The sequence below is a fragment of the Diabrotica virgifera genome, chromosome 9 (genome assembly GCF_917563875.1).
Source record: "Diabrotica virgifera virgifera chromosome 9, PGI_DIABVI_V3a".
Classification (NCBI taxonomy): domain Eukaryota; kingdom Metazoa; phylum Arthropoda; class Insecta; order Coleoptera; family Chrysomelidae; genus Diabrotica; species Diabrotica virgifera.
Genome location: NC_065451.1, coordinates 57,469,636 through 57,486,794, shown reverse-complemented (window position 1 = coordinate 57,486,794; position 17,159 = coordinate 57,469,636). Strand labels below are relative to the sequence as shown.

Genomic DNA, 17,159 nt, shown 5'->3' with positions numbered 1-17,159 from the left:
TCGTGTATAATATTACTATACACGGATTATAGGACATATGACAGAAGCTCAAAACAAATGACTGTGAATGAAAAGCCCTATAGAGGGAACACGAAAAAAAATTAACATTATCCGATCAGCTCGACTTTCACAGTTCACTACTATACAAGTCACAGGCATGTTGTCAGCTCTCAAAATCACCAAAAACGTAAAGTTTATAAAATAATTAATCCAATGAATGTCTTTAAATACTATATTAAGCTCAAAATCACGACAAAAAACAAATTAAAATTAACATTATTCTGATCAGTTGGACTTCCACAGTTCACTACTATACAAGTCACAGGCATGTTGTCAGCACTCAAAATCACCAAAAACGTAAAGTTTATAAACTAATTAATCTAATGAATGTCTTTTAATACTAAATTAGCTAAAAAATCACGACGAAAAACAAATACGAAAAATCAAAAATTACATTGAGTTTAGGTTAAGAACGGTTTTGTGTGCCAACCAAAGATCACGTGATTTAACTTTGACAGGTCGATGGATTCCCTAATAGAATTTTATTTTTATAGGTTATTTTTATATTTACTTTACAAAAATATTATGTCATTTGTCAAAATAAAAGATTCCTTGCAAGGAGCTAGCATTTTGAATTTCCCGGCGATGTCAATGTGTAAACAACATGACAACGTTGTAAATATTTTGACGCATGCGCAAAGTAGGGAGCCGCACTGTATCTTTAGGCGCTCCTGTTGGACCCAGCGTACTGAGCTGAACAGAATTCAAGGCCACCATCTTTTGATGTATTGTGGTGTTTTAATAATGTTTGTTGCCATCGTGGTTCTGAATGACACACAACATTCGATTTGGCATAGAGTTGATCACGATTCGGATGCACTTTCCGGAAAAAGTCCATTCCTCAATCACAGCGATCCGAAGCTCATGTTTATGGAGGAAGTATACGACGCGATGCCTTACACGTCTTTTTAAAGTAGAATCTATATAATATGCTTAATAGGATTAAGGTCTGTAATTTGACAAGACCAGTCCACTTCTGGAACAACATTATTTTCAAGACACTGTATTACAATTATTCTTGCCGGACTCGCATTAGCTTGCATTAACAGAATACCATTGTCAATAAACCAGCATTTGGCATCAAATGATGTAGGATCGTGCCAGTGGCTTAAAAAAAATCCCTGTTCAAAACATTACTGAGTCAGCACTAGAAGCAACCCGGTGTGACAGTGCAGGCAGCATAATGTTCTCCAGCCCTTCTGTAGACCTGTTTAGATTATCTTTACCATAAACGGATATTCTACACTCATCTGTTAACAACACTTACAGAGGTGTAACCAGGATGACGCTAGGGGGGGTTACATCTACTTGAAGGTCTCTAGGGGTATGGAATAATAATAATGTTAAGCTTATACAGCTCAAAGTACATCCAAAAGGAGGGGGTTATAACCCCCAAAACCACCCCGTGGTTACGCCTATGAATACTTAGAACAATAGAAACGCTGATTACTGGTCCTTGAGTTTGCTGAATATAACTTTGGAACATTCTAGCAGTTTGCTACTTCAGCAAGTAGCAGCCATAAAAATAAATGGCCTACCCATATATGAAATTAGATACGCTGATGACTAGGGATGGCGGTTTTTGACAAAACACCGGTTTTCGGTTATACCGGTTTTTTTTGCTTACGGTTTAACCTGGCGGTTATAACAGGCCCATAAAACCGGTTTTTGGAAAAACCGGTTTTCGGTTTTTTAATCCAATAGGTTACAAAGTTACATTTACAATACACTTTAGTTTGCGATACTCCATTCGACTCGATATCAATATGATCAAAATTAGTACTATCGAAAGAACATGTCGTATTACTTTTAACACGTTTGTATATTTGTAAAATTGGTACATTTTATCTCATTTAATACTTCCTCTATGAGTGTATCGTTTTGAAAACGTAGCGAAATTCTTGGAGATTCGTATTCGTAATCAGTAATTCGATATTCTCATAGTCAGAGCATTATTTTTGATAATAAGAAAAAGTCATTCACCCACTTTCAATGTCAAGAGTTAAGTGTGAAAAATAGATGATATTTGCGTCTAATTCAACCAGATCATTTCTTATGTAAATATTATGATTACAATTACCTTTTCAAGGAAATATTATAATAAAACTTAATAATTGTTTCTGGCTAATGTGAGATTGCACTTTCAGTTTGCTTCTGTATTTTATAAAATAAAATAAAATTTGAATTATGGTTTTGTTTGGAATAATTACTTGAGAATAATAATTATGATTGGGGTCCAAAATAATACCCCACCTAATCCTAATCACCGTAAAAACCTAATAACCGGTTTTTACTTTAAAAAGAAAAAACCGGTTATAACCGGGACAAAAAAACAACCGGTAAAACCGGTTATTGCGAAGTAAAAAACCGGTTTTAGGTTTAAACCGGTAGGTTTTTCCCATCCCTACTGATGACACAATACTTATAGCAGAAACTATTACAGATCTTCAAAGAATTTTAGATAAGGTTGTTGCAACGAGTGAAGAATTTGGTCTGTTACTAAACATAAAGAAAATAAAATTCATGGTTATATCAAAGAAAAATATTAGAAACACTAATCTACACGTAAATAATAAAGACGATAGAACGAGTTCAGAATTGTAACAATTTAGGGACAAACATTAGTGAAACAAATGACTATACCAAAGAAATCAGAATTAGAATAGAAAAGGCTAGAAGTGCATTCACGAAAATGAAACAAATATTATGTAGTAGTGACCTCAGCCTAAATCTTAGAAAGCGAGTACTAAAATGTTATTACCCCAGGCTGTGGGTGAAAAAACGTGATATAATTCCGGAATTTTTGAACCCTATCAGGTGTTGTAAAGGACGATGCTAGCAATAACTTCTACTAAAATGTGACCAAAAATATTGCGAGCTTTTTTTTATTGCGATTTTCATTTGTTAAATTTGCAATTTTTAAAGATTTTTAATTTTGCAGCTTAGGATATTGATTTTAGAGAAAAACTTTTTAATAGAAAGTTGTAGCAAATTAAAAAACCTACAATTTGAGTTATGGTAAGTTTAATTTCGTTTATTGGTTATTGCAAAACAGCCTGAGAAATGTCCAAAATGGTCGTTTTTTACAATTGCGTTATTTATTGTACAAATATTTTCTTTTTATTTTTTAAAGTTTTAAAATGAAGATGTTTCAATTCCAAATATAAAAAAAAATTGTAAGGCCGGATTAACGAATTTCTTGCTAAGATATAAATTGTTTATCCCAAGAGGTCAAATGTTAAAGGCTATAACTTTTTGAAAAAAAATCGTAAAGAGTTGGTGAAACATCCAATCTCCATCTAAAGAGTTATATTTTCATATTCTGATGTAAGTAAATGCATAAAACATTTTTAAACTTCTAATTTTTGGGTTTGAAAATAAGGGGGAAAATTTCGTTAAAAACATTTAGAGCTGAAGCGGCCCTGTACATCCTATGGTTTTTTAGCTTACAGATTGTTGTTGCTGAAGGCGAAAGGAAGATTTATAAAAAAATAAAAAATTTCTACGACAAACTGAAGCCAAGCTAAATGTTGGGTTTGAAAATAAGGGGGTACATTTCGTTATAAACATTTAGAGCTGAAGCGGCCCTGTAAATCCTATGAGTTTCTAACTTAAAGATTATTGTTGCTGAGGACGAAACGAAGATTTATAAAAAAATAAAAATTTTCTACAACCAACTGAAGCCGAGACCAACTGAAGCCGAGATAATTGTTTCTTTTTTCTTAAATCGTAGTGCCTTTATTTATAACAATTAAGAAATTATTTTACAGTCATTGACTAAAGAAAGACTTATATTATCTTAGAATAAAAATTATTTTAAAATATAGTTACATTTAATTATTAAAAATTATTTTTAAAATCGGTGCGATTGCGAGCGGCCGAATTTTGTAAATCGCCCGGCTCGCTTCAAATCCGCGCGCTCGGAAAATTTTTACGTAACTTGTATTAAATTTTGTTTGTTTACCACTGTATTTGTTTTTCTTGATAAACTTTTATATGTGAAATCTCATTTCTGAAGAAATAATATTACAAAAATGATACATATACATATATATGAAATATATAACTATATTTTTAATTTTTTCATTGTTATATAAATATAATAATAATAATGTTACTTCTTATTATACAATATAAAACTTTTTCTTCTTGTAGTGACTATCCGTTTTGGATGTTGGCGACCATCATGGCAATCTGTACTTGCACACTAAATCGATACTGCTGCTCTAAAAAGATTTTTAGTTGTTGTGTTGAACGACACACGTACGTAAATTTTCTAGCAAGGTAATCCTTCGCCTTCCTGGTTTTCAGTTTCCAAATGGGGTTTGCCAAATTGCCATGATGGTCGCCAACATCCAAAACGGATACTCACTACAAGAAGAAAAAGTTTTATATTGTATAATAGGAAGTAATATTATTATTATTATATTTATATAACAATGAAAAAATTAAAAATATTGTTATATATTTCAAATATATATATATATATATGTATCATTTTTGTAATATTATTTCTTCAGAAATGAGATTTCACATATAAAAGTTTATCAAGAAAAGCAAATACAGTGGTAAACAGACTATATATATTATAATGGTAATATTATTAAATTGTTTTCGGTCAAAATTTAATACAAGTTACGTAAAAATTTTCCGAGCGCGCGGATTTGAAGCGAGCCGGGCGATTTGCAAAATTCGGCCGCTCGCAATAGCACCGATTTTAAAAATAATTTTTAATAATTAAATGTAACTATATTTTATAATAATTTTTATTTTAACATAATATAAGTCTTTCTCTAGTCAATGACTGTTAAATAATTTCTTAATTGTTATAAATAAAGGCACTACGATTTAAGAAAATAGAACCAATTATCTCGGCTTCAGTTGGTTGCAGAAATTTTTTATTTTTTTATAAATCTTCGTTTCGTCTTCAGCAAAAATAATCTGTAAGTAAGAAACTCATAGGATGTACAGGGCCGCTTCAGTTGTAAATGTGTATAACGAAATTTGCCCCCTTATTTTAAATCCCAACATTTAGCTCAGCTTCAGTTGATCGTAGAAATTTTTTATTTTTTTGTAAATCTTCGTTTCGTCTTCAGCAACAATAATCTGTAACTAAAAAACTCATGGGATGTACAGGGCCGCTTCAGCTCTAAATGTATATAACGAAAATGCCCCCTTATTTTCAAACCCAAAAATTACAGGTTTAAAAATGTTTTACGCATTTGTTTACATCAGAATATCAAAATATAACTCTTTAGAAGGAGATTGGATGTGTCACCAACTCTCTATGATTTTTTTTCAAAAATTTATGGCCTTCGACATTTGACCTCTTGGGATAAACAATTTATAATATCTAATCAACAAATTCGTTAATCCGACCTTACAATTTTTTTATGTTTGGAATTGAAACATCTTCATTTTAAAGCTTTAAAAAATAAAAAAAAATATTTGTACAATAAATAACGCAATTGTAAATAACGACCATTTTGGACTTTTCTCAGGCTGTTTTGCAATAACCAATAAACGAAATTAAACTTACCATAGCTCAAATTTTAGGTTTCTTAATTTACTACAAGTTTCTATTAAAAAGTTTTTCTCTAAAATCAATATCCTATGCTGCAAAATTAAAAATCTTTTAAAATTGCAAATTTAACAAATGAAAATCGCAATAAAAAAAGCTCACAATATTTTTGGTCACATTTTAGTAGAATTTATTCCTGGCATCGTCCTTTACAACACTTGATAGGTTTCAAAAATTCCTGAATTATATCCTGAAATCGACCTATTTTCCACCCACAGCCTGGAGTATATGTATTTTCTGTTCTTTTGTATAGTGTGTAGACACGGACCCTTAATAAACAATGCCTCAATAGATTGGAAGCATTTGAAATGTGGACATATCGAAGAATGCTGAGAATCTCCTGGACAGACAGAATAACTAATGAGGAAGTACTAAGAAAAATACAGAACAGCAGGAAGATAATGGATTCCATCAAAATAAGAAAACTTCAATACTGATGTTATATAACACGTACTGACAGATATGCACCCCTAAAATTAATTATGCAGGGAAAGATTCAAGAAAGGCGCCGCATAGGTAGGAGAAAAATGCCTGGCTGAGAAATCTCAGAGAATGGTTTGGATGCAGCTCAACTGAACTCTTTCGGGCTGTAGTGTCAAAAGTTATAATAGCAATGATAATTGGCGAGCTTCGTCGCGGAGATGGCACGTAAAGAAAAAGAAGAAGCAGTTTGCGCCCAAAAATAAATTATTTTAATTAGACCACCTGTTTATTTTTAGTTCATCTTATTCTTATAAATTTAAGTTTTAGGTACTTATGTCCTTTTAATACAAAATAAAATTCCGCAATGTAATATACTATAGAAACACATAAGTATACTACATTCGCTCTAGCGAGATTTTTTTTGAGACATTCGGAATAGGAAACGTACAACACAAAAATTCCTACCTCGCACTATTAACTGCTAAAATCAACTCAAATCAACTTAATCTTTCATTAAAAAAAGAAGAATTATTAGAAATAGTGGGAGTGTCTACTAATCTCATAAAATTTTGTGAAGTTTATTTCTACAAAATATTTTTATTTTGTACAATAAATAATTTTCTCATTTGCTATCAATACATTATAATGGTTTAAATAAATAAATATTGATTGGCGTAAGGTTTATGTTATTTTTATGTCTGTTTACTATTAATAATATTGGATATGAGCAGGTGCGTTGGTTTTGTAGTAATTTCCAGTCACTTCTGACAACTGAATTTTTCAAAAAAGAAATTACTAACGTCAGTGTCAAAAAAAATCTCGCGAGAGCGAATGTAGTATACCTAAAATGTAGATTTAATTTTTTTATTCTATTAGACCCCACGTACTAATGCCGCGACACAAATTGGCCGCACTATTGCATGGTTCTTCAATCACACAAGCAGTCATTCTCTCGCAATTTATATTGAATAAATCAAAAATTAGAGTCCACACTGTTCGTTTGTTAATTGTTTGTATTCTTTTCAGTTATATGGTCCGTCTATCCATCAACTTTGACGCCTTTATGAAATCTAACTTTGCCCGAAAATACTTCGACTGCGTCCAACAGTTCGCCATGGTTCTCTTTTACACGAACTTCAGTATAAACTTTTTGCTTTACACAATGTGCGGAAAAGCTTTCCGGTTATGCTTGAAGACATTTCTGTGCAATATCTGTGAAAAGATTGTTTGTGTTTCAAGGCGAAATCAAAGAAGCTTTAATGTTTAAATTATTAGATTTTCATTAGAGTATTTGTCGTAATAAAAATGTTGATTATTAAAAGTTTGTGGATTTTTCTTTTATATTTCGATCATTGCAGGACTTTTCAACCAAATTCTTTGTAAAACCAATCCTTACAACTGGAAACCGAAGCGAACTCAGAACACTGTAGACTTAGACCAGAAAAATTAGCACAAGAAACATTTTCTTCATGACACTCTTTGAAACAGGTATCTAAAAACTACTATTTATGATTTTCACGTCATAAACGTCTTTTTAAACGCTTTTATTTAGTTCAATAGTTTGCGTCAAATCTATAGACGTTAATTTGACTGCTTTTTCTTCAATGCAAATGAATGAAAATTGGCAGACATATGCATTCGCGGGAACAATACACGAATAGTCAATAAAAATAGCTATTTGTATAACAAGGGAGGAAAGTGTAACTTTTCCTCCCGAGAATGAAGTTTACTGCCCGACGCGTAGCGGAGGGCAGTAATCATTCAAGGGAGGAAAAGGCACTTTACTCCCATGTTATACATATGGTTTTTCCACCTTCCTCAAATAACAAGTAATTTTTTCATTTTTACTTAATTTATTTATGTAACTAACCAACAAAATTTATTAGAACTAAAACAACAAGTAGGTACAATGTAACTGTCAACTGTCAAATATAAGTCAAATTATTAATGTAAACATTGTTAAATCAAAATAACAATTTACTGTTTTTTACCATTCTGCAAAATAGAGGGTGTTTTATAAATAAACGTTAAAATGTATAGATACTTCGTAATAGAAAATAGATATTATACAGGGCGTCAATAAGTTATATTTCATGAATGAAATACTATGACGTCACTTTTACTTTTCCTCCCTAGGGAGGAAAAATATTTTCCTCCCTAGGGAGGAAAAGTACAACTTTGCTCCCTACAATCAGGTCCGGAAAAGTATACTTTCGGTAGAGGTAGGTGGAAAAATTTTTTTCATGTTTATTAATTGTTTAAATAAAAAAAAACGATTTTAATGTAAAACGCTTAAATTCTCTTGTTTTTTACAATGTAAACACTTGAAACTTTTACGGATTGTATAGCTAATGATATTATGAACAATACATAATTTCACTTTTTACGTTAATTGTTTACGTTATGCTTAATTAATAAACAATAAAGTTTCAATTTTTTTGCCGATTCCGACTACTTTTCATGTTAGTACATCATATGTTTTATACATATTTTAATAAACATGACGATATATTTTAATGTTTGAAAAGTGTAAGATTAAAAAGTAAAAAATAAAATAATATGCAAAAATAATTTTTAAGAAACGCTTTTTTTAGTTACAAGTGACTAAAATTAAAAATATAATAAAAAAATCAACTAAAAAGCAAAAAATAAAAAAATTTTGAAAAAATCTAACACATTCGTTAAAGAAAAGCGTGGGGCGAAAACCGTTTATTCGATGAACACGCGCCACGCTTTTCTTTGATGGATGTGTTAAATTTTTTCAATTTTTTTAATTTTTTGCTTTTTAGTTGATTTTTTTTATTATATTTTTAATTTTAGTCACTTGTAACTAAAGAAAAGCGTTTCTTAAATTTTTTTTTTCATATTTTTTTATTTTAATTATAAGCAATATATAAACAGTGTAAGATCATTATATGACTCTAAATACGAAAGGTGAAGGCCGGAAAATTATAAGGAATATAAAAAGTAGAAATATATGTATATACAGTGTGTTCCAATGAAAATTTGACCCCACCCCAGAAACTCAGAAACCAAGAGTTCCTTCACAAGTAAAAAAAAAACACGTCAATTTGTACTGGACGGGGGACGAATTTTCATGCAAAATTAATGTCCTCAAATGTAACCCCCCATCAACCCCCAACAGTGTAAATCTGGCTGAATATTTATATGAACAAAAAATACACATTGTTGGAACGTTACGGAAAGATTGTAAAGGGAATCCCAAATCAGTTATAACTGCTAAATTAAGAAAAGGAAAAATAGACCAGTAAAGATCTGTTTTTAGGTGGATGTGAGAGGTGGCATTCAGATTTTTGCGGATAAAGTTAGGTGATAACTTCGTTAATAATAATTGATTTATGCTCCTTCTCAAGCATGCCCGGAACATGAATAAAAAAATAAAATATTTAAAAATTTCAAAAAATTTCTTTTTTTTTTTCTAATTTTTTTGCTTATAACTTTAAAACGATTCATTTTGGAACAAAGTCGTATAGGAATAAAACAAAGGAATAAAATAAAAATGTCTTAATTTATCACCCTTGCTGCAAAATAGCAATAAATATAAAATAAGGGGCAAAACAAGCCTGTCTTTATTAAATGATTTTCCATCACTTAGGTTACACTTGGAACCTTCCTAATTCGCTTGGAAAATTTCTGTAATTTTCTAAAACCGTACACCAAATTTCATTAAAATTGACTTACTAGATTTTGAATAATAATTTTGCAATCTAAACTTTTTTTAAAAATTTTTTTAAAATCTTGCACAATAAAAACTAGAGCATACAAAGACTTGTCAATTTTTTTACATATAAAAAAGCACTCCACCTATCTAATGCACTTTAAAGAATTGAAATCGGATTATTTAAGCAGCCTCAGCAATGTTTTCAAGTTATAAACAATTTTTTGGCTTATAAACAAATTAGTCCTGTGGCCAGGAGGGGGTGTTACGGGCTCCTTTATTTAGATGGACTTACCCAAGATTTTTATGTATTTTTTGACCCGTAGAACACGATTTTTTTGGGTAACAGTTGATCTGGATGTCGATAAGATTGTTATAAACAAAGAACTTGAGGAATTACATAACATCGATTTTTCGCAAAATTAAATATTTTTTTGTAGTTCTTGGGTAATTCTAAGCAAAAAATGTTCTTACAAGTTTTTTCGTAGGTTGCATAGTTTTCGAGATAAACGCAGTGGAACTTTCAAAAATTCGAAAAATTGCAATTTTTGAACGCGAATAACTTTTGATTAAAAAATAAAATAGCAATTCTGCTGACAGAATTTGAAAGTTTAAGTCAAATTATACGGGCTTCAATTATTTGCATTGCTAAAAATTAATTTTTTTATTATTAAGCAAAGCTATTTATTTATAAGCCAAAAAATTGTTTATAAGTTTAAAACACTGCTGAGGCCCCTCAAATAATCCGATTTTAATTCTGTAAAGCGTATTAGATAGGTAGAGCACCTCTTTATACGTAAAAAAATTAGACAACTTCTAAATGGTCTACTTTTTGTTCAGAAAGATTTTAAAAAATTTGAACTTTTTAAAAACATTTAGATTGCAAATTTATTATGCAAAATTCATTACGTCAATTTTAATGAAATTTGGTACGCGGTTTAAGTATGTTACAAAGAATTTTCTAAGTGAATTACTAATGGTCTAAGTGCCACCAAAGTGGTTAAAAACATTGAATAACCACAGGCGTATTTTGCCCCCTTATTTTGTATTTAGTACTATATTGCAGAAAAGGTAATATGTTAAGACATTTTTGACCAGTCGTATATCATACAAAATTCAATTATCTTTATTTTATTTCTGTACGACTTTGTTCCAAAACGAATCGTTTTAAAGTTATAAGCAAAGAAAGCAGAAAAAAATCGACGTTTTTCGAAATTTTTAAATATTTTAATTTCTTTATTAATGTTCCGGGCATATTTGAGAAGAAGCATAAGTCAATTATTATTACTGAAGGTGTCACCTAACTTTATCTGCAAAAATCCGAATTCCACCTTTCACATCCAAAAATAGACGTTTTTTCACACATCCTTACTGGTCTAAAAGTGTGTTTCGAAAAAAGAGAAATGTACTTGTGATAAAGTGGAAAGATAAGCGTGAGGTGTTACTAATATCGACAAAACATAACGCTGCTTTTGGTAAAATCTCTAATAAGAGAGGTGTTGAACTAGAGAAACCAAATGTCATACTAGACTGTAACAAAAATATGTCGGGCATAGATCGAAGTAACCAAATGGTGTCGTACTACACAACGCCCCGGAAAACAGTCCGTTGGTACCTGAAACTGTTTTTCCACTTATTTTTTTTTGAGTGAATTTGATGTCCTTGGCCGAGCCAATTAGCCAGATATTTTGTTATTTTAAAAACAAGCAAATTTGATTTTTCAATCAGAGGAATTTTTTCTGTATTTCTAACTCTAAATACATAACAAACTAATATTATTATCTACAATTATTATCTAAACAATACTCTGTTTTGGTTGTTCATTTTTTTTTAATTTTTATTTTTTTTGTATTTTTTGTTGCATTTTTTTTATATTGTTAGTTTGTTTTTTTATTAATATTTTTTATAAATTGTTTTTTTTTACTACGCTAAGACGTAAACCCGATTCAACCTCGCGGAGGTTTACATCTTCTTAGTTTTTTTTTGTTGCTTTTTTTATTTTTTCTGTTTTTTTTTCTTTTTTTTTCTTTTCTTTTTCCCTTTTTTTTGTTCTTTCCTTTTTTCAATTATAATATACAATAATTAGTTAAACCTACAGGGTTTAAAACAAAATAACAACAAAACAAACATGTTTGTTTTGTTTTAACAAACATGCCTGCTTTGTTTTAACAAAATTTCTTAAATACAGGGTAAATTTTATTGCTACAATCTATATTCACAGTTTTTGATATGTTCGTAAATTGTTTTAATATTTTAATATCTTCAGAAAATATCAAATTGTTCAGGTAGACGGGAAGTGGAATTTTTAATATACTAAGATTATCATAAAATTTGTTTATATTTACTGATTGATGTGAACATTCAAGGAGAATATGTAGTAGATCACCTTCTTTTCCACACTCACAGTTAGGTGACTCTGTGAGACCCAAACTGTACATATGAAGGGAGGTAAGAGCATGATTACATCTCAATATATTTATAACTCTTATGAAATGGCGATTTGATACAGAATGAAACCATCTTTTAATGGGAATTTCAGGCTGCATTTGTTTGTAATTATTACCAGTTCTGGTGTTTCGATAATACCTTTGCCAATTTTCTTTTTGGTGTCGTCTACTAATAATATCAATATCCGAAATGGGTAGTAAGTTCATGGGAAGTTCTTCGCCTATTTCTAGGGCGGATTTGGCTAGCCTGTCTACTATTTCGTTACCCCTAATGCCTGCGTGTCCCTTTATCCATGATATAATGATGTTTTTTCCCAAATTTGCAATTTTATTATAAAGAGTCATAATTTCCAGTTCTATATGATTGAGTTGTTGGTACTTATTTACGTTAGTTAGTCTATCAACGACACTCTTACTGTCTGTAAATATTATCCAGCTATAGGGTTCGTTACTAAATATGTGTCTTAAAGCAAAAAGTATCGCTATCATTTCAGCGGTGTATATCGATGATTCACAAGGCAATTTGAATAATTTTTTAAATCGACTTTGAATATTGATTATTGCACATCCTAATTTGTTTTGTACTTTGGATCCATCTGTATAGTAAAACTGATAATGTGGCCATTTATGAAGTATAAATGATTGAAAAACGGCTGGATTTAAATTAATATCCATATAAAAAGTATTAATTTGTTGTGAGAAAATTTCTTCTAATACATGGGAATACATAGGTGAAACCAGGGCCGGCGATAACGGGCCTGCAAGGGATGCACTGCAGGCGGGCGCCCCTGTTTGGGGGGCGCCAGAATGAGCTTTTTTTCTGCTGGTGTTATGCAAAATACTAAAATAGAAAAATTAATTTTTTATGTGGTTTAAATTCGTCAAATTAGCCTAATCTGTGTTAGTTAGTTTGGCATATCACACATGCAAAATATACAAAAAAATGCAATGCCGCATAGAATTCTTAGGCACCATGTAGTAATATAATTGATTGGTCAAAGATATCATATTTTAACTAAACAACTTTGCTCTTAATCTAGCATAAAGCATTCTAGCTTTATATTTATTGTCTTTAAATTTTTTGCAAGTTGTTAGTTTTGTATCAGCAGTTATGGGAGGAAATAAATGATTTCTAGTAAAATAAACAAGATTAATAGATTAATAGGTATCAAGTTAAGTATTAATTCCATAAAAGCATATTAATATTCTTTAAAATAAACCTTTTACATAAAATTTAGTTTAGAGCTCTTTAGATTTAGTATTATTTAATGTGATTATAATACAGAATAGTTTGTCAGTTGTACTCTGCAGAAGAATCTAGTGTTGCATTCAATTAATATAAAATTATATTTGTTAAAAGCTCAGTACTATTATTAAATTACGGTTTCACATTACTGCAGAAGCATTTTATCTTGAGATTTTAAAGTTATTATTTTTATTTAGTTAAATAAAAATGTGTTCAAAAATTACCTGCGACACAAATCGAAAAATATAAGCCGAAAAAGAAGACATGACAAAAAAAAACAATCTTAGTTCTTTTGGCTTTCTTAAAAAAGTTAAAGTGAAGTTGTTTTGTCAGATCATGGGTCCAATAAAACTGTAACCGAACTTTATTTACCGGGAACATTTGCGGATAGCGGGACACCAACTTAAGTCGGTGCCTCGCTGGCCGGAACACACAGTTTTAGGACACAAGTCCAAAATCAAGTCATTAATAGGGAGAAAAGCTATTCTAGCTACCCCTAACATCAGGTGGTTTAACCACATAAAGTAATGCAGAGGATGCCCAGGGCATCCAAATAACATTCAGTACAAAGCCTCCTAATTTGTTATGTACTGCGATGGGGAGAGTTGATGGTATATCTTGGGGGTCAGATAGATACATGTACTGCGATGGGAAGGGGTGGTGGTATAGCTTGGGGTCAAATAGATACCACCCCAGGTTATGGGCGGCCAGATAGGTACCACTCCAGGTTACGCAGTGTGACCGATTTGAACCGATTTGATCTTCGGACATGTGGGTCTCATTGTTCCATTAGAACACACATAATGTCGCCGAGGCTGGGGTTGCACGAGTATCTGTGTGTATGTGTGTGTGTGTGGGGGGGGGGGCGCATGTGCTAGTTTTGCTGGCGGGCACCATATACCCTAGCGCCGGCACTGGGTGAAACTTGATTTTCATAAGTATAGAAAGTACTTCGGTATTGAGATATTTTCAAGTAACTATCTACAAGAAGGGGACATTTTTTCTTTGTCCAATATTTATGAGTTAGATCTAAAATTGATAACTTATGTATACCCTGCAGATAGTTTGTATTTTTTCCTATGGTTCTAGTAATAAATTTATCACTTAAAAACTGTCGTCGAAATTCCAGGGGTGGTTCTATCTTATTGGATGTTTGCATTTGGAATAGCACGTACCTATATAATAAAGTGCAAAAAAATACTTATTTGAAATTTGGAGAGTTGCTTGTATTTCAATATTTAAAAGCAAACAAAACACACGTGCAACATCATTAAAAAAACCGACATATACGGAAAAGCCACATCATCCAAAGAAGGTGGAGAAGAGGAAAAGATATCGTGTTTACTCTTCAAAAAAGAAGAGAACTCAAACGTACTTTGTTTGTGCAGACTGTAAGGACAAATATGGAGAAACTGTTGGACTTTGTGTAGACCCTTGTTTTCGTGAATATCACGAATCGAAGATCTAATTTCTTTTTAACATTATGTATGCTAGTTTTTTAACAACAGAAGTTAAAAATAAAAAAAATTAGTCGACATTATTATTCTTGGAGTGGCTCATAAGTGAGACACATGGTCTATCAAAGAAAAATTCATATAATAGACCAGTGTCTCATATGAGTCGGGTTCAAAAATCCTTTCAAATATCTTTCTTCTACATCTGATATTTACTACATTGATTCACAGCACAATTAAAATAATTTTATTTCAAAAGAATAAAAAAAAATTGCGGTCCCTCAATGTCCAAAATTTTAAGATCTTGGTAGCGAACGTGTTAAAGGATTCGAATAAGGGGGCGTTTGCTCGTAAATACAGGTTTTAAACAGCTATACCTCACTACAATGTAGTAATATATCATTTTTCTACGGCCGTGCTAAAAGACCCACTTTCCCGCACGATTTTCGTTTCCGAAAGTTGCACTTTCCCGCACGGCGTGCGTGAAAGTAAATTTTGCCGCACGGCGTGCGGGAAAGTAAAACACCTTGTAATATGGCATTATAATATATTATAATACATGCAAAAAACCAATATTTAGATATTATTTACTATTTTATTTCAAATTTATCTTATTGTGTTCATGTTTTAATGAAATAAGCGCGACTATTTCATTCATAGGAGATTCTGACCAATAGAAAGCTACAGAAATCTGAATTAAATCGATAATTTTTGATAATCTACCGTCGCGTCGTTAAGTATATTACGTCAGATGCTCTTCGTTGCTACGAAAAAATACATTCAGTGACATTAATGATAATTAATGTTTTAAAAATTATAAAAGTGATGACTTTCAATCGTCAAATATTTATAAAAATTGTGTGTTTAATGGTACTTACATAAATAAATTACAATAAAATTTTGGTTTTGAACAGTTTTATTCATGAAATAATCGCAACAAATTGCACTCGACCTCTGAAATTAATATAGAATTTTTGCTCTCGTGACACTTTGACATAATTTCACTCGCCTTCGGCTCGTGGAATTAAAATTGTCAAAGTGTCACTCGGGAAAAATTCAATAATTTCAGAGCTCTTGTGCAATTACTACTGATAATTCGATGAAATAAAATTATTTTGTTATAATATTTAAAAGTCAGATCAGTAGACAATTACAATGGTTTTGAATGGTCGTCATGGAAACCAATATCGTCGTCGTGGTAACCCATAATATTGAAAGTTTGGTTTTGACAACTTTATCAAAGAATTCATTTGTGGCATTTTCCAAACTCTTTTTTGTGGCATTTTCCAAACGTACGGCCCTAGAAAAAATATTGTTCCTAACTCATGCGGAAAGTGTCTTCCCCGCACTCAACTTCTTGTCCGAACTCCGCTATCGAGTCGTTCGGGTCAACGGCATTCTCGTGCGTGATAGTATCACTTTCCGCACTAGATAGGAAAATAAGTATTTTTTGTATCTCCAGTATTTTCGGAGATATTTTAAAGAAAAAGTGAAAAATACGAAATTGCAAGAAATCAGTTTATTTTTTAACTCCAATTTTTCTAAAATTAGGCTTTCTAAATAGTTCAAACTTCTAGAGTATATTGACAATACATATTATGAAAAAACTTACGAAAGAGTTAAGATCAATTTTAATTGGGAGGGTAGTTAGGGGGTTGTCTTCACTGATTTTTTCGTAGAAAAAAGTAGGTACCGACCTTGTTTTGATCATGAGTCGCTCAATTTTTGGGCCAGAATCTTTTTGTTCGTGCTTTTTAAAGTATAATTATACATTTAAAAAAGATATTCTGTAAGTTTATCTCGAAAAATGCAAAGTTGTCCCGCTGTTTGGCTTTGAATATTTCAAATTATGCATTTGACGAAAAAAGCTAACTTTTAACTCGGTTTATATTGGCCGTAGAAAAATAATAAAAAAAAAGATTTTGTTGCTTTTCTAAAAGTTACTATGTTAATATCTACAGTTTTTTTTATTAAATGTATATTTTTGGAGTAATTCTTAAAAACCCTCTACAAAAGTCGATTTTTTCGTAGAAAAACTGTTACTTTCAACCGCGAATAACTCAAAAAATAATAGTTTTACGAAGAAAATGTAACAAACATTTTTTTCTTAGAATCACTTTTTACATGGCTTTTCTTGATTAAAATGTAATGACAAATTCCCACCCTTGAGATGGGGTGGTAACCACCTTAAGTCTTTAGCGTACAACGGCATGAGATAGAAAATGATGTACCTACCTTCTGCGAACATTTTAAGTAAATCCATGCTGGA

The 17,159-nt window shown here is 31.2% G+C and overlaps 2 protein-coding genes across 3 annotated transcripts in view; one reads left to right on the top strand and one right to left on the bottom strand.

Annotated features, from left to right (window-relative positions):
- The window catches only part of LOC114334288 (dynein axonemal heavy chain 1-like), a 947,682-nt gene that overhangs the window by 417,426 nt on the left and 513,097 nt on the right, over nucleotides 1-17,159 (bottom strand). The window lies entirely within an intron of this gene.
- Nucleotides 1-17,159, top strand: part of LOC126891898 (neuropeptides capa receptor-like) — a 314,556-nt gene that overhangs the window by 269,993 nt on the left and 27,404 nt on the right. Inside the window, exon 4 of one of the 2 annotated variants that reach the window (XM_050661239.1) lies at nucleotides 7,091-7,388. The exons of the other annotated variant lie outside the window; for it this stretch is intronic. Coding sequence (XP_050517196.1) covers nucleotides 7,091-7,331 — 241 coding nt within the window. The 3' untranslated portion in view covers nucleotides 7,332-7,388. Of the gene's footprint in view, nucleotides 1-7,090; nucleotides 7,389-17,159 lie in introns of those variants that run through there. 2 annotated transcript variants of the gene reach the window in all.